At 39.3% G+C, this 22,022-nt stretch overlaps 2 protein-coding genes across 2 annotated transcripts in view; both read left to right on the top strand.

The window, feature by feature from the left end:
- The window catches only part of LOC134290167 (uncharacterized), a gene marked incomplete at its 5' end in the record, with an annotated part of 62,906 nt that overhangs the window by 36,654 nt on the left and 4,230 nt on the right, over nt 1–22,022 (top strand). Inside the window, 2 exons of the mRNA XM_062857224.1 lie at nt 2,213–2,485; nt 8,971–8,977. Of these exons, the coding sequence (XP_062713208.1) occupies nt 2,213–2,485; nt 8,971–8,977 (280 nt within the window). The remainder of the gene's footprint in view (nt 1–2,212; nt 2,486–8,970; nt 8,978–22,022) is intronic.
- Nucleotides 2,186–22,022, top strand: part of LOC115253707 (protein tweety-2) — a 155,126-nt gene continuing 135,289 nt past the window's right edge. The window contains exon 1 of the mRNA XM_062860849.1: nt 2,186–2,485. The gene's annotated coding sequence lies outside the window, so the exon portion shown is untranslated. The remainder of the gene's footprint in view (nt 2,486–22,022) is intronic.

Here is a 22,022-nt window from a genome sequence, read left to right as displayed (position 1 = left end):
CTCAGTGAAATTAATGTTTTTTTTATTCTTTAACCACTTGACCTAATTTACAGCTCTTTTGTTCACTAGGGCACTGCGTGAGCTATTCCAATTGGCACTTACACTTTGTACAGCGCCTTAAATTTATTCTATTCTTATTCTACTATATCAAGCTGGTTGCCTTTGCACTGCTGTCACTTTTATACCCTGTCCGTGGTAGAATGATGAACACGAGGATGTTGAATTGATATGTGGCTCATTGTTCCTTTTCCAGTCCGATCGAAAGTACATTATGAGTTGCCGATATCCAAGTTTCCGGGTCCGTTAGAGCATATGTTCAGAAAAGGCTCAGGTGTCAGCCGGAAGAGCAACTGACGAAAAATTGCAAGTTCCGAGGCTGGGTTCGAACCCATGACCATCCAATTATGAAGTGAACGTGCAGCCACTACGCCACGAGTCCCGGCAAAATTAATGTTTTGTATGAAGAATAATTTCTGATACTTAAAATTATCAGAAGAAAGATAACCTTGAGTAATTTCTAGATACATAAGAAATCCAAGCTGTCCCGAAGAAAGTCTGCCAATTTTCCGTTGTTGCAGTTTTGAGTTTAAATTATAGCCCCTCAATTAGCAATTGCTCCACTAGACATGGGGGAAACAGGAAACTTTACTCGTCCACTATCTACCTTTTTTTATTTTTCCCGCAACCGAAACTGAAAACCCTGATTGTCAGCGACCCATCCAAACCATATCTGATATTTCATGAAACGGTTGGGTTAAGCACCTTCTGCTGACTCCCTTTTAGATCTGCAAATGTGCTCTAGCAGTACTCTCCACACATATTTTCAAGCTACATGATAATGTTTTCCGCACATGTGATAGCAATAACCCCTGGCATGAATTTTGTTTCGAACGTTTTGGGGGAACCAAATGCGAAATCCAACCTTCAAACGTCACCCATTTTAGACGTGCAAATTTAACAGTTTGGTTTAGTCGATAGCTGTTGTGTTGTGGTTCACGCTGTATCCAGTGAGGATAATATCTGATCCTATCTAAACTACATGGCTGACGAGAGACGCGCTACAGGGCTACCAACAGGGCACGAAAACTTTCCCACCAACGACACAGACGACTTGGCTTCTCGTCGCTTAGCTGTGCGTAGGTCGACGACAATCGTCCATCACTCCATCCCATAACTTGTCGTTGGTTCACGGTAGCCCTCAAGATGCATCGCTCTGCTGTGTCATCAGAGCCACTGCCATAATTTTGCATATTTTATTACTCGTTAACATGAAACACAGGGACTTCGTCCGCGACGACGACGATGATGGCAAAGTTGATAGCTTGGAGTATGTTTCCGAGAAAATAATATCGATATAAACGATAACGACGATGACGGAGGCTTGCGACGGCAATGCAGGCGAGCAAGCTCACCGGTTGAGTCAACTATTGCACGCTTTGGTGCACGTAGGAGTTACAGGGCCGTTTTGATGGCTGAAATGTGTTAACGGACTCGTTTCAGCATGGATATTAGTTAATATTCGTCATCCAGCACTTTATCGGTTACCTCGGTAAACAGTTTCTATGCGGCCCACATAGATGTTTGTTGAAGTGCTGCTTCCACCTTTCGACTACTTCGCGTTCATCCAACAGTATATAGCTGTTCCTCTCCCAGGACATGCAGCAGTTCAACTACTCTTCTTATTCTTAGCTTCCTATTTTTATTACTCGTGGAACAACGTCTCAACTGGGACAATGTCTCAGCTTAGTTTCCATGAACACTTCCACCCACAGTTATTACCTACGAAAAGAATCTAGACTGACCTGGACTAGATTACGGAAGCCCTCAGCATGATCTTGTTGAATATCAACGCGTTTACCATTTCATCTATATCCATCCTTAAGTTAACTCACCAACTAAAGTTTTGAATTTGAACCAACAATACACACCACTTTCTCCCATGTGACATCAATCCGAGGGAATGATGGGTGTTACTGTGACCTCAAAATCAACCTCTATCAAGCGCAATCTTGGCGCTTAATGTGCTATAAGTACTTTTACGGCTGCACCGATAAAATTACCTTCCATCCTAGCATATAAAACAACGACGACAACGAACGCCACTTACGGCGCTCGACCGAAGACCATCCATGATTTAAGTGTAATCTTTCAATTTCCTGCACACAAACAACTAATCGAGGTGTCTTTGTCTTTCTTTTCCCCCTCCTTACAGAGCTTGGGCATATTGGCCTCGATTCCGGCGGCCCTGCTGATCATCTCGCTGGTGTTTCTGCTGCTGTACCTGCTGACCAGATGCTGCGACCGGAAGCCGCGGAAGCCGAAATCGCACGGCTGCCAGAAGTGCACTCTGGTGTTCTTTGCGCTGGTGTGCTGCGCAGCGATCGGGCTGGGGCTGTACGGGAACGACGATCTGCACAACGGGGTGCTGCAGATCTTTGGCTCCGGGAGGAAAATCGAGGAGCTGATACTGAGCGTGAGAAATCAGGTGAGTTTCTGGGAATTATTTGTACTACATGTGATCGATGATAAGATTTTATTTGTGGCCACACTTCTTGTTCCTCAGTTACGCTCAAAAAATACTAGAATTCGTTCTAGACGAATTACTCCATCACTTCCAAGGTACCCTAATCTATCATAACACTGCTGCCAAGGCTAGTTCTGTCTCGCTCAGTTTCACCTACCAGCATGTACTTTGTTTTTGACGCATTTATCATCAATTCACTCTTTCCACTTCGCATTCCAGGCGGTTGTACATCTTTGCCACTGTTCCAAATGTTCTGGCGATAATGTCCATGTCGTCCGCAAAGCATACAAATTGACCGAATTTTGCGAAAATCGTTCCCCAGCTATTGAGCCCGGCTCATCGCATCACACCTTCCAGAGCGATGTTGAAGAGTAGACATGAGAGTACATCATCTTGTCCCAGGCGAGATTCGAATGAACTGGATAGTTCATCCGAATCCCTTACGCAGTTTTGCACACCGTCCATCGTTGCTTAAATCAGTCTAGTCAGCTTCTCAGGAAAGCCGTTTTCGTCCATGATTCTCCATAGCTCTGCGCGGTCGATACTGTCGTATGCCGCTTTGAAGTCGATGAACAGGTGATGCGTTGGGACCTGGTATTCACGGCATTTCTGGAGGATGAAGATCTGGTCCGTTGTCGACCGGCCGTCGATGAAGCCGGCTTGATAACTTCCCACGAACTCATTCGTTCTAGATGACAGACGACGGAAGATGATCTGGGATAGCACTTTGTAGGCAGCATTCAAAATAGTGATCGCTCTGAAGTTCTCACATTCCAAATGGTCGCCTTTCTTGTGAATGGGCCAGATTACCCCTTCCTTCCACTCCTCCGGTAGCTGTTCGGTTTCCCAGATGCTGACTATCAACCGGTGTAGACAGGTGGTCAAAATTTCTAAACCCATCTTGATGAGTTCAGCTGCGATACCTTCCTTACCAGCTGCTTTGTTGGATTTGAGCTGGTTAATGGCATCCTTAACTTTCCTCAGCGTGTGAGTTAGCTCATTTCCGTCCTCTGCTGCACTGGCACCGTCGTTTCCTCCGTCGTTTCGTTCCGTTGCCGTGGTCTCTCATGCCTACGTTCTCCACGCCATTCAGGTGCTAATCGAAAAGCTGCTTCCACCTTTCGATCAAATCACGTCCGTCCGTCAAGAGGACTCCATCCTAACCACTGCATATTTCGGCTCGCGGCACGAGGTCGTTGAGCTTCTGGTAGAACTTCCGTGTTTCATGGGAACGGCACAGCAGCTTCGCACTCCGCTTCTTTCATGTGGCGTTTTTTTCTCCAGAAAGAGGCGGGTCTACTGTTTCCGCTTCTGTGTGTAACGTTCTACGTTCTGCCGGGTTCCTTGTTGCAGCATTACCGCCTGTGCTGCGTTCTTCTCCTCCGAAATCGCTCTGCACTCCTTGTTGATCCATTAGTACTGACGCGTCGGCTCCGTTTCACGTACCCGATAGTGTCTTAGCTGCGCTGTTGATTGTATTATAGTTTCAGTTGAAAACTGAATTAATGACATTTTTTCTTTTTCTTCCGCTGCTTTTGCCACAATGCCACAAGTGCCACGCTGTATTGAGTACCAGATATACAATATAACGTGCCACCTCCGACATTAAACGCAAGGCAAAAGCAGTGGAAGTAAAAAAATGTCGCTAATTCGGTTTTGAACTGAAAACATATTACTCCAGCTGTAGCCAAGAGAGGCTCTCTCATTTAACTACACTGCCCGAGATTTTGCGCGGATGCTAAGCTGTTTGCCGGTATCGTACATTCAGAATCGATATTTGTATCGGAGAAGTGCTGTCCATCAATCAAAACGTGGTCGATTTGTGATTCCATGCAGAAGATCCATAGAGAGCCAGCGCAAGATCAAATGGCTACATTATTGATCGGTTACAGAGTGGCGGTGCAAAACCTCACTAAGCACCTAGAAGAGGAAGGACACCAAGCACATCTCAATAACCCAATGCTTCTACTCGAGTTGGTAGGCAGACTGCTCGCTAACATAAAGCTAGACTGGTCGTTATACAACCAACGGTATGCGGAGGTAATCGTTCGGGCAGTCTCGCAGTACATGGCGACCCTGGTCCAAACGGCTATAGATGTAACTCTACACTACGCAACAGTGGTGTCATCGAGGTTACTCCAAGTTACTCAATGAGTAACCAGCTCTTCAGATCGGAAATTGAACTTTTTTTGACTTACAAGCCATAAATGGTATGAGAATAGGAATCTTAGAAATTACCTTTTTTGATTCATGTATAGTTTAACTGAAACTCTACGATTTTTTGGCGGGTTTGACCTATACACATGATTTTGTTCCATTTTAAAAACTTGTAAAGTAAAAACCTCATATGTGGAATTAAGAGTTTTTTCCATCTTCCTGGCTATAAGAAGATTTCCAATGTTTTTTTTGCTTCCACGCGTGCGAAAAATCTGTGATACTGGAACTTCTTCCAGAGATTCCTACAGAAATTCCTGCATAGACAGGAAACATTCCAAGGATTTTTCTCAGAATCTCGTCAAGTGCAGTGGTTCAGAAATTCCTCCACAGTTTTGTAAATTTCGTTAAGAAGTTCTTGACACTATCGATTCCTAAACAAAACTTCTCGGGGGATTATTTTAGGAATTCTTACGTGCACTTCAGAAATCCCCACGCGAATGTCTTCACGAATTCTCCTAGAGTTTCTTTCCGAAATTCCTGTAGAGCTTTCCCCGAAAATTTATCTAATGAATCGTCCTAGAAACCTTTCCACGATTTCTTCCATGGATTCCGTTAGAAAATATTTCACTGATTCTTTTAGTAATCCCTCTGGGTATTCTTTTGGAAAATATTTAAAGAATTATTTCAAAAAATCTTCCTGGGAATCTTTGAGGAATTCTTTCACAGAATCATCAATTGATTGTTTCAGAAATTCTACCACAAATTCTTTCAGAATTTCTTGTAATTCTTCTATCATTGTTCCAGGATATGTCCAAGATTTCCTTTTAATTTTCTCCGGAATTTCCATAGTAATTTCTACAGAGTATGCTTCTCAACTTCCTTCAGTAAAACAAACTTACTTTAGATTCCTCCACACATGTGAGTGCCGTCCATGGAGATTTCTCCATGGAATTTCTCCATGAAAAGAGTCCAAAAAATCCTCCAAGGAATCTTTTGGAAAATCTCCACGGATTTTTTTTTCCAGAAATTCCTCCAGTCCTTTAAATCTCAGATATTCGAGATTCCACAAATTTCTACGAATTTTCCTTTGGAAAATCTTCCTGGGATCTTTTACGAAATCCTTGCAAGCTTTCTATAAGAAATTTCTCCACTGAGTCCTTCCGCTATTCCTCCAACAATCTCTCCAAAAATGTCTCCTGGGGTTTCTTTAAATTTCATCCACGGATTCCTTTAAACACTTCTAGAATTTTTTCCAGAAAATGTACTAAGGATTCCTTTAGGGATTTGTTCGCGAATTCCGCTATCGGTTCCATTTAGAGATTTCTCAGGAAATTTTCAGAAAATCATACAGGGATGCCTCCAGAAATTTATCTAGAGTAGCTTCTAGGTAGTGTTCTTTGTTTTTCTTCCTGAAATTATTCCAAAGATTCAATTAGAATTTAGACAATCTTTTATAAATTCCCTATGAATTTCCTCAGGGATCACTTCTGAATTGTTTTCAAAGATTCGTTGTGAAATTTTTCCAGAAACTCCTTCAGAAATTCCTTGAGACATTTTTCCAGGGCTTCAATTAGAAATTGAATTTTGAAATTTGTTCAATTTCATTTCGGAGATTTTTCCTGGAATTCCTAAAGGAAATCCTTCAGGTTTGTCTCGGCAGTTTTCTTCATACATTTCTCTAGAGCTTTTGAAGAATATCTTTCATAGGTTTACTTGACAAATTTATCCAGTGTTTTCTTCCCAATTTCCTGTTGAGATTCTCCAAATATTTCTCCAATGGCTTTTGTGAAAATTTCTTCGAGGATTCTTTCGGATATTCTTCCTGTGATTTCATTAGAACTTTAGAAATTCTCAATTCCTGCATAAATTCGTCCAAATATTCCTTTACAAAATCATACAAATAATTCTTCAAAGATTCATACAACGATTCTCGCAGAAGTTCTTTCAGCAATTTTTTACGAAAATCATCAACGGGATTCATTGAGAAAGTTCTCTAAAAATTCCTTTAGAAATTTTTTAGACAACTTCTGAAGAATTTCTTTCCTGGATTCCTTTCAAAACTGTCCCATGGCTTTCTGTAGCTATTCCTCCAGGGATACTTAAAAAAACCCTAATTTATCCACCTAGCGGTGATAGTGCCTTTCTCGTGCTTTAAAATATCCTTTCAACAAAACTCGAGCGATATGTTGATGACATTGACATAAATACAAAATGAAAACTGCTTGCTAAATCTACTCAATATGGATACATTTTATATTAGCATAACATCCAATATTCAGAAAATATAAGACAACGATCCAAAACTCAAACCAAACAAGTGTCATGAAGTTTGTCGGGGTCCGTGGCGTAGTGGTCCACACGTTCGCTTCATAAGCGGATGGTCATGGGTTCGAACCCAGCCCCGGCACTTGCAATTTTTCGTCAGTTGCTCTTCCCCCCGAGAGCAACTGACACCTGATCCTCTTCGGAGCCTGTGCTCTAACGGACCCGGAAACTTGGATATCGGCGAACCGCAACTCATAATGGACGACCCCAATTGGACTGGAAAAGGATCAGTAGCCACACATCAGCATCATCGTGCTCATCATTCTACTGTAGACAGGGTAGAAAAGTGAAAGCAGCACAAGGCACCAGTTCGATATAGTTGAATTAGAATAGTATAAATTTAGGCGCTGTACAATGTGTAAGTACAGCGTCCAATAGGAATCGCTCACGTAGTGCCCTGGTGGACAAAGGAGCTGTAAATTAGGTTAAGTGATTAAGAATAAAAAAGTGTCATGAAGCCGCATAATTTTGAAACGTCATTTTAGATTTTCCGATCATCATTTTATGACTCCGGATATCTACCCCAACTAAACTAACTTGAACATTGAGACACAATCTTGGATGTTCTGGTATTCATTTTTGGACTCTGCGCCTCAAATTACATAAAATAGTCGCCGTATTGAATTTTGGCATGTCGTTTATGGTTTTCTGGTTACCAGTTTTGGACGAAAACCGGCATTCTTCCCCATTCAAACTATAGTCATATTGCAGACCTTGTGAAACAGCGCACAGCTTGGGTTTTCTGATTACAAATTTTGAATTCTGGACATATTTTCATACAAAATATGCCCATAATGCAAGAATTAAAAATCCTATAAAATAGGCTCTAACTTGAATACTGGGCCATTATCTTGGACTTTGGACCGCTATCTTGGATACTCTGGTGGACTCCGAACATATTTCCCATACCAAATACACTTATTTTACATAGTTTTAGAGCTCAAAATTCCTTAAAACAGCCACCATCTTCTGTTGACGCATTCAAATTCTTATTTTTCCATTCAACGTTGACCCATCCTGCTATAAATTTACACCTTAGGAATCTGATATGGTACGATTTGATGAGATCGCTTTAGTTTTGTCTATATTTTGTTCTCATATATAAGAATTTAGACCTATTCGTCACTGTTGTTCATACCTAATGTTTATCAAGCCATTAAACAAAGCCACGATTTAATTTTTCACATGAACGTTGGTTCTGCTACACAACAGCTAGTCTCTAATGTGATCTAAGGCTATTTTCTTGCTAACCGTTCATTAGATTATCAAAAAATCTGCGATCTGATGTGTCATATGTATGGGTTTAATTAATTTTTATATTTGGTAATTTCCGGTGGGATAGCCGGATCTGATTCCATGAGTCATGGATCATGATACTACCGGTTGTCCCAATTATGGTCTGAGAATATTTTATTGCTATTTATTCACCTTTACCTAATCACCGCGATTTGATATATCGCATGAATGGGTTTGCTTCACTTTTACTTCTAACCACTTTCGAAGCCACAGCTGAACCCGCAACACTACCGGGAATCTAATGTGGTCTGACCCTATTTTTCCATCAGGTTGTCGATAAGTCGTGATCAGTCTTGTTAGAGATCACAGTCATTTGAACCTTTTCGTCGATATTCGGCCTCCTTTGTCTCCGACATTCGCAACACAGGCGAAACTACTGTTCGAAACAAAAATGTCAAACGAATGCACTTCACCACGATAGCGGCTTCGGGAGACGGTTCGGCTTTTGTTATTCCTGTCTTCTTCCATAATAAGAGCTATGTTGCCCATCTGTGTGTCGTATTCAATGCAACATGCAATAATAAAATAATATTAACATTCATAATCGGAATTGGCTGAAAATCTATGCGTTAAGCTAGAATTAGACACATGTCATCGTGTCAGATGACATTGATTTGACCCTTTCTTATGTTTATTGATCTTCGTTCTACTGTTCGTATTGTGTGTAGATAAGAGGTAACGATAGCGCACGAATGTAACAAAGCCGACTGACACCCGACTGCGGCAACGAAATGAAGGTAGTAAAAAATGTCGAATGTTTACAAGACTGGTCGTGATTTGATGTACCGCATCCATGGGTTTGGTTATATTTTACATTTTACTACCCGGATCTGATTCCGGGTAACTACCGGCTGAACCAAATATGGTCTAACATTATTGTCTTGTTAACTGCTCATCGGTTAACCAAAAACGCTGCAAATTGAAGGTGTCACATGCAGAGTTTGACTATTTCGACGGGACTCTCGGAACCAATTCCGGAACACTACCAGTTGTCTTTAGTGTGACGTAAGGCTATATTCTAGCTAACTGTTCATCAGGTTATCGCAAAAGCCACGACTTGATGTGTCACATGCCTGGATTTGGTTTACTTTTACATTTGGCCTCTTCCGGCCACTCAAAACCGATTCCGAAACACTTGCTGGCCGTTCATTAGGTAATCTAAAAAGCCGCTATTTGATGTGACGCATGTACGGGTTTGTTTCTCTTTCAGATTTAACCACTTCGGTGGGATCCCCGGAACGGGTTCCGGAACACTACTGGTTCAGATGTGGTCTGAGATGGTTTTCCTGCTCATTGTCCATTAGGTCATCGAAAATGCCGTGGTTTGATGTGCCGCATGCATAGGTTTGGTTCACTTGTATATTTGGCCACTTCCAGCGGGACGACTAGAACCGGTTCCGGAACACTACCGGTTCAGATATGGTCTGAGATGATTTTCCTGCTCATTATCCATCAGGTCATCGAAAATGCCGCGGTTTGATGTGTCGCATGCATGGGTTTGGTTCAATTGTATTTTTGACCACTTCCAGTGGAACGCCTAGAACCGGTTCCGGAACACTACCGGTTCAGATATGGTCTGAGATGATTTTGCTGCTCATTGTCCATCAGGTCATCGAAAATGCCGTGGTTTGATGTGTCGCTTGCATGGGTTTGGTACAATTGTATATTTTGCCACTTCCAGCGGGACGCCCAGAACCGGTTCCGGAACACTACCGGTTCAGATATGGTATTAGACTATTTTTCAGCTTACCGCTCATCAGGTTATCGAAAATGCCGTGGTTTGATGTGTCGCATGCATAGGTTTGATGCATTTTCATATCTGGTCCCTTCCTGGGGTACCGTTCCGGAACACCTAAATAGCCATATCTCCGGAACGGCTGAACCGATCCGAACCATTTTCAATAGGAAACAATGGGACCAGATTCCGCGTTGAATGAACCGTCGGTCATTGAAATCGGATGAGGTTTACTGCCAAAAAGTGATGTGAGTTTTTTTGTACACACACATACAGACACACACACACACGCACACACATACACACACACATACACACACACAGACATCACCTCAATTCGTCGAGCTGAGTCGATTGGTATATGTGATTTGACCCTCCGGGCCTTCTATAAAAAAGTCATTTTTGGAGTGAACATATAGCCTTTCCAGTACACTTAGTGTACGAGAAAGGCAAAACTTTTAAAAAATTACTCCAGCAATTCCTCCATCAAATCTTCCGAACATTCTTTCAAAAATTTGAAAAAAATCTCTAAGATGCCTTTAGAATACATATCTTGAAGTTATTATTTCCCGAGCAGAAGAGAATATCAACAGCACAATAAAATATGTTATTTTGGCATAATAACTGTATAATGGAATCCGTACTTTTTGTGTTATTAACATATCTTATTATGTTATGAACTTGTCTGTCATAAGCGGCAAAATAACAGAAATCATAACAAAAAATGTACCTCGAAGACCAATTTAATAACATGTTTTGTTAGATTCCATAACAACTTTATAACAACGAATTTTGCAGTGAATTTGAAAACTTGTTTTTATTGTGCTATAGTTCATCACATATTTGTACATTTTCAATAGTAGAATAATAACAAAAATGAGTCTTCAACAAAGTATATTATTGAAATGTTATTTAGTGGATGAATCTCAATAACATGATCATAACAAAATTAGGTTGCCCAACAAAACATGTTATGAAAAAGTAATACTTTGATAAGTTAATAATAACAAACTATGATATAAAAACAGGCTATGTGATTCTATTGTTATGAATTTGATATTCTCCTCTGCTCGGGTTTCGAAATTCCTGCAGGTATTCTTCTTCACGAACTTCTTTTGGAATTTCTTTAAGGATTGTGTTGAAATTCGCGCAGGAATCTCCAGGAATATCTTAAGTGTATCGAAACATTTCTGCATAGCAGATCTGAACATCCCAGAAGCCTCTGCTATATCTACTTTTGATGCCAGGTTCGGATCTCCATCCGGACCTGGCGCCATATCAGAAATAACTTCACTGTTTCCTCCACAAATTCATACAGGAATTACTTCACAGATTCCTGCATGATTTCTTTCAACGATTGCAGCAGGAATTTCTCCAGAGATTTTTTGCAAATCTTCCTTCTCAGATAACTTCAAGATTTTTTCCAAGAATACCTCTAGGAGATTCTCAGAAAAATTGATCGGAGTTTCTTCAGAAATTCTTTAGCAAATTTTTCGAGAAATTCTTCAGAAATTTTAAATGAATATAATAAAAACAAATCACGTATTTGAATTTAACGATGAGATTCAAATGTTTTTTTTTTTACAATTTTCGGGTGCATGGAAAAGCAATTACGATAAAGGCGAGCAAAATGCACTTCATGGGGAATAAGTAACTCTAAGCGTTTTTTTTTATTTCTTTACCACAGAGGTATCATCTAGATGAGGAAAACTAATCCATATACATATAGTATGTAGGGTATTGTACCATTTGGGCAGGTGTACCTATTTTGGGCACTTGTCGCTATAACTAAGTCAATTTCAAACCGATTAATTTCAATTTTTGTACATAGTTAGATACTGTACGTGCCTAACTCTGGACAAAATTTCAAATTAATCAGTTTGAAAACGACTTAGTTATAGCGGCAAGTGCCCAAAATAGGTACACCTGCCCAAATTGTGCTTCAAAAATGTTGGCCATTGACGGAAGTTCACGACTTTCGTTTTATTTTGTAAACTAGTGAAATTGGAAACTTAGAATAATCAGCTCTGATTTTGTCTCGACAGCACTGGCGCATACCATATGGAACTAAGGTAATGTTAAGGTTTTCGTCACGGGTTTTATTCACAAAATTATTTAAAGATTACCCAAAAATTTTCTCCTGCAGTTCCTATACGGGCTTTTTGCCTTTCTCGTACACTAAGTGTACTGGAAAGGATATATGTTCACTCCAAAAATGACTTTTTGATAGGAAGCCCGAAGGGTCGAGTCACATATACCAATCAACTCAGCTCGACGAACTGAGGTGATGTCTGTGTGTGTGTATGTGTGTGTGTGTATGTGTGTATGTGTGTATGTGTACAAAAAAACTCACATCACTTTTTGGCAGTAAACCTCAACCGATTTTGATGATCGACGGTTCATTCGACGTGGAATCTGGTCCCATTGTTTCCTATTGAAAATGGTTCAGATCGGTCCAGCCGTTCCGGAGTTATGGCCATTTAGGTGTTCCGGACCGGTACCCCTGGAAGGGGCCAGATATGAAAACGCTCCAAACCCATGCATGCGACACATCAAACCACGTCATTTTCGATAACTTGATGAATGGTTAGCAGGAAAATGGTCTCAGACCATATCTGAACCGGTAGTGTCCCAGAACCAGTTCCGGGTGTCCCGCTGGAAGTGGCCAAACATAAAAGCGAGCTAAACCCATGCATGCGACATATCAAACCGCGGCTTTTTTGAAAACCAGATGAACGGTAAGCAAGACAATAGTCTCAGACCATATCTGAACCGGTTGTGTTTCAGAACCGGTTCCAGTGTCCCGTCGGATGTGGCCAAGTATAAAAGTTAATCAAAGCTATGCATGCGACATATCAAATAGTGGCTTTTTTGATATCCTGATGAACAGTAAGCAGGAAAATATTCTCAAAACATATCGGAACCAGTAGTGATCCGGAACCGGTTCCAGGTGTTCCGCCGGAAGTAGCCAAATATAAAAATGAACTAAATCCATGCATGCGACATATCAAACCGCGTATTTTTCGATATCCTTGTGAACATTAAGCAGGAAAATATTCTCAGAACATATCTGAACCAGTAGTAATCCAGAACCAGTTCCGGGTGTCCCGCCGGAAATGGCCAAATAAGAAACTGAACCAAACCCATCCATGCAACACATCAAATCGCGGCTTTTGGATAACCTGATGAACGGTTAGCAAAAAAATGGCTCAGGTAACATCAGAAACTACTGGTACTGTTCCGGAATCGATTCCGGGTGCCCCGCCGAAAGTAACCAAATATTAAAGTCAACCAAACACATGCATGCGACACATCAAATCCTGGCTTTTCAGGTGTCTTGAATAAGCAAAAAAAATTTCCGACAATATTTGGGACAACCGATACTGTTCCGCAACCGATTATGGGTGTTCCGTGATCATCAAATGGATCAGGTGTCAGATTGCACAAAATTTAAACTTCCGGAAGTAGCAGCTGCACGAGAAGCCGCTTCGGGTGTAAGTAACAGCACAATATCGGATCATTCGTGCATGGAACACGCTTGCATGGAAAAAATAAATCCTCGTTCCAGTCGACTTTTTGGATTCGTTTTTGGTCCCATATGAACTGTACAAAATTTCAGAGCAATCGGTGAAACTATAATTTATCGCAAGCGATTCAAAGTTTGGATAGGATTTACTATAGGAAAAGTTACACTTCCGGACAAAAACATCCCAGAGCTCTTAATTCAAATCGAACAACGCTTCTTGTATAAACATAATTTGTGAACTATTCCTTCGAAGACCGCTGTATATCACTGTGACATTTGATCATTTTTTAATTCGACAAATGTCGAATGAGCGAAGTACGAATTAAAAACAGTCGTATTAACAAATGATTACTACGGGGGGTTTGACAGTACATCAAATAGCAGCTTTTTCGATAACACGATGATGATTCGTAAGACCATATTTTAGACAACCGGTAGTGTCCCGAAACCGGTTCTGGGTGTCCCACTGGAAGTGGTCAAACGTAAAAGTGATCCATACCAATGCACGCGATACATCAAATCGTGGTTTTCTAAGTAACCTAATGAACATTTGCAATGAAATGGTCTCAGACTATACTTGGGAGACTCGGTATCCCACCGAAATTGACCAAATGTACCGTGCGACACATCAAACCACCGTTTTTTTAATAACCTGAGGAACGGTTAGCTATAAAATAGGCTCACACCACATTAAAGACTACCGGTGAACAAAATCTATACAAACGATAAATATGTGTAGGAGAAACAAAATTTGACAAATTAAACCCACATATAAACAGACTATACTCACTACATATCATTGTTGTTTTTAACAGTTGATTAAAATATTTATCAGTTCGCCAATTGAACGCTTACAGCGCACGCATCGTTTGTGCTCCTGTTTGACGTTTATTCACTACCGCCGTTTAGCTAGCGGATCGCAATTTGTTGTAAGTAATATGTCTGTTTATCTGTGCTGTGCTCATCAAATCACACAATTTCAGATTCCTGAGGTAGAAATATTATGCTTTTTGTTGAAATTCGAAGTGACGTGGGACGCGAAAATTGAGTTTTTACTTACTTTTAAGTGTCGCAACTCGATTCGGATGAGTGCATATTGTAGGTCTTAATTAGCTCAATGATGCGCAATGCCAATAATCGGTTCAAATTAATTTCGCATCTGCAACTTTGCATGTCACGCGGATTGCGACTTCGATTTGGTGATGCGACGATAATATACAGTAGGATGAGTCAACGTTGTATGGAAAAATTTGAATTTAATGGCATCCATCGTATTAAATTACTGGGTAAAATTTTAATGGACTGGTTGCGTCCTCGCGCTCTGTAAGTGGTTGAAGTTTACATGGAAAATTTCACATGCTTGCAGTTTTTGTCAAATTTCACATTAATTTTGTAACCTATGATATGATAATAAAATATAGCCTAAAGTGTGCAGAAAAAACATTGGCGAAGATCGCAAAATGATCGTGTAAAAAGTTATATCTTGGATTGGAGGTATCGTCTTGATATTGATCGGCCTCCAGTGTTAGTGAAGATGCTCAAGCAGTCAACTGAGAAGTCTGATATTTTTCAGCTCTGCTTATACGTTGAGCATAACGTCGGACTATGTGCCATCAATAAGTTTTAAGTCAATTTAATGATGGCTTTGATAAAATGCTTGCTTTTCTTATAAAGTATTTACAGGGGATAGACAAAATGATCGGGACAGGCGAAATTTTCCCTTCACAAAAATTTTTCAAATAGCTGTAACTTTTCGAAAAGTGCATCAAATATTCTTAAATTTTCACTGTAAGTTGATCAACTATTTGTGCATCAGTGGACAAAATTTGGAAAAGATCGAACTATTCTGCACGAAAATATAAAGATTCTAAAAAAAGGTATAATTATCCGATAACCAACTTTGAGCTGTTATATCTCCGGATTTAATGAACCGAATGCAATGAAATTTTGACCATTTATGACCTATATAATGAGCTTTCAAAAACTTTTGACATAACTTAAAATTCTTAACACGGAAGAAAATTGTAACGATTAGATTATTTTTTTAATAAAACACCAAATTATTTTAAATTTCAACATCGTTTCAAAATTCAAGATGCTAACTATAGTTCATTTAAATTTCCTCTGATTGTCTTGAATACAGATATGTTTTGAAAGAAAGTAACAAAATAGGCGACAATTCATTGAAAAAGTAATGGGATGCATATTAAAAATAGACCAATTTACTGAAAAACCATAAAAATACTGAAACCGCTATAACTTTTTCTCTTGTTAATAATTTCAAGTTTAGTCAAACGTTTTTCAGAGCTCATTATAAAAGTCATAAATGGACAAAATTTCATTGCATTCGGTTCATTGAATCCGGAGATATAATAGCTCAAAGTTAGCTATCGGATAATTCTACCTTTTTCTAAAATGTTTATAACTTCGTGAAGAATAGCCCGATCTTTTCCAAATTTTTTTTTTCACTGCTACACAACTAGTTGATTAACTTACAGTAAAAATTTGAGAATATTTGATGCACTTTTCGAAAAGTTACAGCTAATTGGACATTTTTTGAAATGTGAAAATTTTGCCTGTCCCGATCATTTTGTCTATCCCCTGTATCAGGATTCAGAACACTTTGGCTTACATCGACGGAAAGATCGTGAGAGCATATTCGACGAGAAAGGCACTATCACCGCTAGGTGGATTAATTTGGTTTTTTAAAAACCTATCAGAAATTCAATCGGAAAATTTCTTTGGGATTTCTAAAGTTTCTCATGGATGTTTCCAGAAATTCATCCAGAAATCTTTCAGAAATTCATCCAGCGATTCCTTCAGAAAATTTTTCAGGAAATTCTAGAGTTTTTTTTTGCCGTAAATGCCCTTGGAGATTTCTCCGAGAATTTGTTCAGGAATTCTTCCATTGATTTCTATAGAGAACTCTAGGCTTCCTTCAGAGTTTTCTACAATGTTTTAGAGATAACCCTAGAAAATAGTTTGGGAACTTTCATTTATAAAACCATCCCGCATGTCTTCCGATATTGCTTCCGGATATCCTCCAGAAATTCCTTTCAGTATGTCTTCCATGGATTTTTTTTAAAGCTCATTAGAACATCTTCCAGGGATTGCTTCAGAGTTTTCTTCGTAATTTTTGTTTGAAGATCTCCCAGAAATTTCTCCAAAAATTTCATTAGAAAAGCTTTTCTTTGATGAAACCCCAAAAATCCTCCATAGATTTTTTTTTTCAGGAATCCGTACGAAAAAACTTTCAGGAAATTATCCACAAATTCCTCCAGAAACGCTTTCTTTGATTCTTTGCGAAAATCAAAGGTTTCTACAGAAATTTATCTAATGATATCTTCAGAAAATCTTCCTCAGACTTATTCAAAAACTCTAATAAAGATTCCTTCAGGAATTCTTCCAGTGGTTTTTTATAAGGGAAGTGTCTTTAAAATTCCTAATGAAATTCTTCTGTAAATCTGTGCAAGGACTCACAGGAAATCTTCTATATATTTTTCCAAAAATAATTCACAGATTCCTTCAGAAATCACTCCAGAAATTTGGTCTTGAAATCCACCAATTCTTTCAGCGAATGCCAAGAAACTTCTAAAAGGAGATCCTTCAGATATTTCCTCACGAATTTCCCAAAGATTTATTTGAGGTTATTGGTTCCTTCTGTAAGATTTTCTGAAGAAACCATTGGAGTAATTTCTGGAGAAACCTTTGATTTTCTCAGAGAATCGATGAATGCTTTTCAAAGAAAAAATGGGATGATTTCCTGATAGTATTTGATTGAAAAAAAATCTATGGAGGATTTGTGAAGAAACCCATGGAATCTTTTCTTATAATTTTTTTTGGAAGGTGTTCTGAAGAACTTTCAAAACAATTCAATAGAAGACATACCAAAAGAAACTCCTGGAGGATCTACTGAAGGAATTCATGGATCAATATCGAGAGACATACAGGGATGGTTTTATAAAAAAAAAGTTCCCAAACTATTTTCTAGTGTTATCTCTAAAAAAATTTGGAGAAAACTCTGAAGGAAACTAACCATTTTGTAAAGGAATCAATGGAAGATCTCCTGGGAAAAACTAAAGTAGGTTTTCTAGGGATTCTTTTATACAATTCATCGGAAATTTCTCAAGCGATTATTCTAAATATTCAGAAATTCTTTTATATACTTTAATAAATTCTTCCAGACGTTTCTTCAAGAAGTGTACCAGGGAAATGTTCAGATTTTTTTTCAAGGATTGCATTGCAAACTCCCACATGAATGTGTCCAGCAATTTCTTCAGGAATTAATCCAGAAAATAGTGCAGCAATTCCTCCAAGGATTCTTGCATTATTTCCCCAGCTATTCCTCCATGTATTTCCCCAAAAACGTATCTGTCAATTACTCTACGGAAAACTCTAAAAATGTCTGCACGGATTCTTTACGGTATTTATTCAAAAATATTTCCTGGAAATTTCTATGAAAATTCTTTCAGAAATATCTCACTGGTTTTTTTTTTCAGGATCTTTGCTTATCCATCTCCAGATATTCAGTTTTTTCTAGCAATTCGTTCACAGATTTCCCCAAAAATACTTTCAGAAAATCCTCCAAGAAATTAATTAACCTTCTTCGTGCATTAGTTGACGCTCATCACATTGGTATACGATCAGCGTGCCAGTCTGGGTCATAATGACTCCAATGCACGACTAGATTTTAAGCATTTCTTCAGGAATTCTGAAATAATTTTTCAAAATAAAGTTGTCCAGGAATTCCATTAAAGATTTCCCGAACATTTGCTCCAGGAAGTCCCTAAGAATTTGCACCTGGGATTCTTTCAAGAATTCCTTGGAATTTCTTCCTATATTCTCCAGTAATTCATTCAAAAGTATTTATCAAGATTTCTACAAGGATTCTACAGATGATTTCTTCAGGAATTCATTAAGGGGTTCTTTCAGACAATCTTGCTAAGATTTCTTCTGCAACTCTTGTGAGGAGCCATTTATATCTTCAGAAATTTCTTCAGAATTTAAGGGATAACTTTAGGAACTATAGCAAAAGATTTATTGAAAAGTTCTTCCAAACCCTGCATTGCTTCGGGAATTATTCCCAAATTTTCTCTTTGTGAAATTCCACCGGTGATTTATGCTCAAATTCCTTCAAGGTATTTTTTCTTTGAATGATCTTGGGGTGGGAAATATTTCCTAGGATATCTTTGAGGATCTTTGCAGATTTTTTACCACATATTACCGCAAGAATTTTTCAGAAGTTTTTTCCAGAAGTTTCACCAGAAATTGTACAAAAAATACTAAAGACTTATTCAAGGAATCCGTGAACGAATTTCTAAGAATTCTCTGGAGGATTGTCTCAAGGAAGCCCTTGAAACTCCTGGAGATATCTTTGGTAACTTCTAGAAGAAATACCTATTTTTTTCAGGATCTCCTTAACTTTTAACCCTTCTTAACCCTTTCGAGCTGGAGGGGTCGTATATGACCCCAGCGATTAAACCGAGCAAACAAACGCTGTCGAGACTAGCTAGGTTGTGACATCAATGGCAATGGCTCCTAAAGGTTAAGATATACGGGCCCCTTGATTTTTAGAAATGAAAAAAAGGTAATGAAAGGCTTATGGAGGAGCTTTGCAGGTAATTCGAAGGGAATGATTCCTGGAAAACCCACAGAGAAATTTCTGAAGGAATCTCCTAGAAAAAAAAGCAATCTGCAGGAATAGCAAACAAGAGTACTGATGGAATTCTTGGAGAATTTTCCTTGGTAATCATTGTAAGATGCTTCTGAGGGAATTCTCAGAAGAAAAAATCTTATACAGTTTCTGAAGGGATTTGTAAACAAATATCCCTAAACTACTACCTGGAAAAAGAAAATCCTGCAGAAAAATAAATTAAAAAAAAATCCTGGAGGAATTCTTTAGAGAACCACTAAAGTAATACAAAATGAAAGAAATTTTGAAATACTACCTGAAGGAACTAGAAAACCCTCCATAGGTATTCAAAGACTAATTTCTTGAAAAATTCCTTGGAAAATGTTAAGGAATAGATCATAGAGTATTTTCTGCAGGAATTGTTGAGTGAATCAGTGAATAAAAGAAACTCCGAAAGAATCACTGAAGGAAGGTCTGAGTAAATCCAAACCAATGCTCGGATGAATATCTGAAGGCACAATTGGAGAAAGCCTTAGAGTATCTTCCAGAAAAATTTCTTTAGAACTTTCTAGCGGAATTTCCATATAAATGCCTGATAAAATCCTTGAATAAATATCATAATACCTTACGAAACCTCTGGGGTAATTCAAGCAATAATTTCTGAAAACTTTCTGGAAAAAAATCAGAATTTTTAAAGGAAAACCCATGAGGAATTTTTGGAAGAATCTACGAATCTTTATAAAATTATCTGAAGAAATATTTGAAGGAATCTGGGGAAACAACTGGAATCCTTGGGGAACTTTCGAAGAAATCCCAAACAAAAACTACCAGAAAAAAATCGCACAATATTTCTGGCGGAATTTCTTCAGAAATGTTTAAAAAAATACATACATGAGGGAATACGTGCGTGAACTTATTATGTAGTAATTATTGAAGCAATTTCCTGTGGAATCTTTTAAGAAATCCCAGGAGGAGTTTTGGAAAAAAAAATCTGAGGAATCTCGTTGACCGGTTTAACATGAATCTTTTGAAAAATGTCTTGAGAAACTCCTGAAGAAGTGCCATGGAAAATTCTTCTGAACCTCTGGAAAAATTTTCAAAGAAATGCATGGACAGGAATGCATTTAGAAGGGATATAAAAAAACTATACAGGAATTCTTGCTAAAATCATTCTAGATCTCTTTTATTAATTTCTGGTAACATTCCAAAAATGTTTTGCCAAATTCTCAAAGAATCTCCAAAGGAATTTCTGGCACTGTCCCTGGAGGTAATCGTACCCTTTAGCAAAAGGGTATATCACAATAGTCCTAAAGTTTGGACGCAGTGATCTTCATCCGACAAACGAGAGAGGAGGTAATCGTTATTTTTCTTCATACTTTCGTCATAATTACATCTATTCTATACACCTATGAAAGGAGGTTCTAGTGCACTGAATTGAATTATCTTTTCGAACTGTGTGTCCCAACTGTTATGTAGTCAGAAACTGTTCCTTTCATTCCGATCTAAGCCAGTAGTGATGTACAAGAGAGGGTCTGAGAAGTGATGTCGAAAGTAGTCCTAAGTAAATGCTCACAGCAACGGATTCGTGGATCCATTGACCAGATCATCATCACTCAATTACTATGTCCAATCATGTTGAAGTGCACTCTGCAGTGAAGTGTCGTCGTGGTGTGCCTTCTTCGAAACGACCATTCATGTCCAAGTGCTATAGTTGTGCAATTCCTTGTTCCCAAAGCCATACGACGACGACGATGACGATAAACCTCCTCCCCTGATGGGTCTTCTACGAACTAAATCCAGTACTCTACCCACTCCCCATTCATTTTTCACTTCTTCCTCTCCACTGGAACAAGTCTCATATTTCGTCTCAGTCTAATCCAACCAGCGAAAAAAAAAACCTAAATATGAACTGCCACAACTCAACAAAAACACCAACCGACTAATAGTGCCATGTGGTGGAGGCCCGGCGAGCACCAAACTGCCTTCTGCTTTTTACTACATATTTAGGTACAGGGTACAGCTACTAACAGGTTTCAAACCGATGACGACCGGCCGTAATCTAAAACGAGGTGTTCGCAGTACCTAGCGGCGCAGAGACTCAGACGGGGAATGTGGAGGACGAAGGTACCTACAACAAGTTTAACAACTTTGGCTAGCTGCAGGCATGAACGCCCGGCCTCAAGCTTACCCAGACCAGTACCAGCACCACCGCCGCCGAAAGCTTCCTTCCATCCTTCCTATAGCCACGGCAAGCAGGTGCATCAAGCTCTCCGATGGGTGGCGTGGCGGTCAACGGAGGTAGACAGCTAGGGGTGGTGGTTTGAATTATTTGAGTGCGTGATTGGAACATGTTGCTCGACTGGCTGCCTTCCAAGCCTTTCTGGAAGCCCTGTGATGTGAGTAGAGTAGGTAGGTATGTGAGTGCATTTGTGCACGCTGATTTGTGGTCTACGATGATGGGTGGATTGTGGTTTAGGAGGCCTCGTGAGCAGTTGCCCTGGTTTTTGAGGGCACTGAGCTTGCCGGTGCCGGTGGGGGGAAGAAGACACGATCCGGTCCGACAAGAAGTCGCCAATGTATAAATTATGACGTGCGATTAATTTGTGTAAATTGGATTTTCCTGAATCGATTAGGACGTAAAGGTAATCGGTTTCCTTTGGGATCGTCCATACAGTAAGTAGACGTGGGGGTGATGGGACTGGTTCTGGATATTCACGTTACGTTCCTTCCACCCAAAACCTCTCCGATCTTCCTGACTCTCGTCAAATTAGTAGTTCCTTTTTTTCGTCTGGCAACGTTTTCTTGAGATTCAGCTGTAGAAGACAGT

The sequence above is a fragment of the Aedes albopictus genome, chromosome 3, assembly GCF_035046485.1.
Source record: "Aedes albopictus strain Foshan chromosome 3, AalbF5, whole genome shotgun sequence".
NCBI classification, from domain to species: domain Eukaryota; kingdom Metazoa; phylum Arthropoda; class Insecta; order Diptera; family Culicidae; genus Aedes; species Aedes albopictus.
This window is presented reverse-complemented; position numbering and strand designations above follow the sequence as displayed.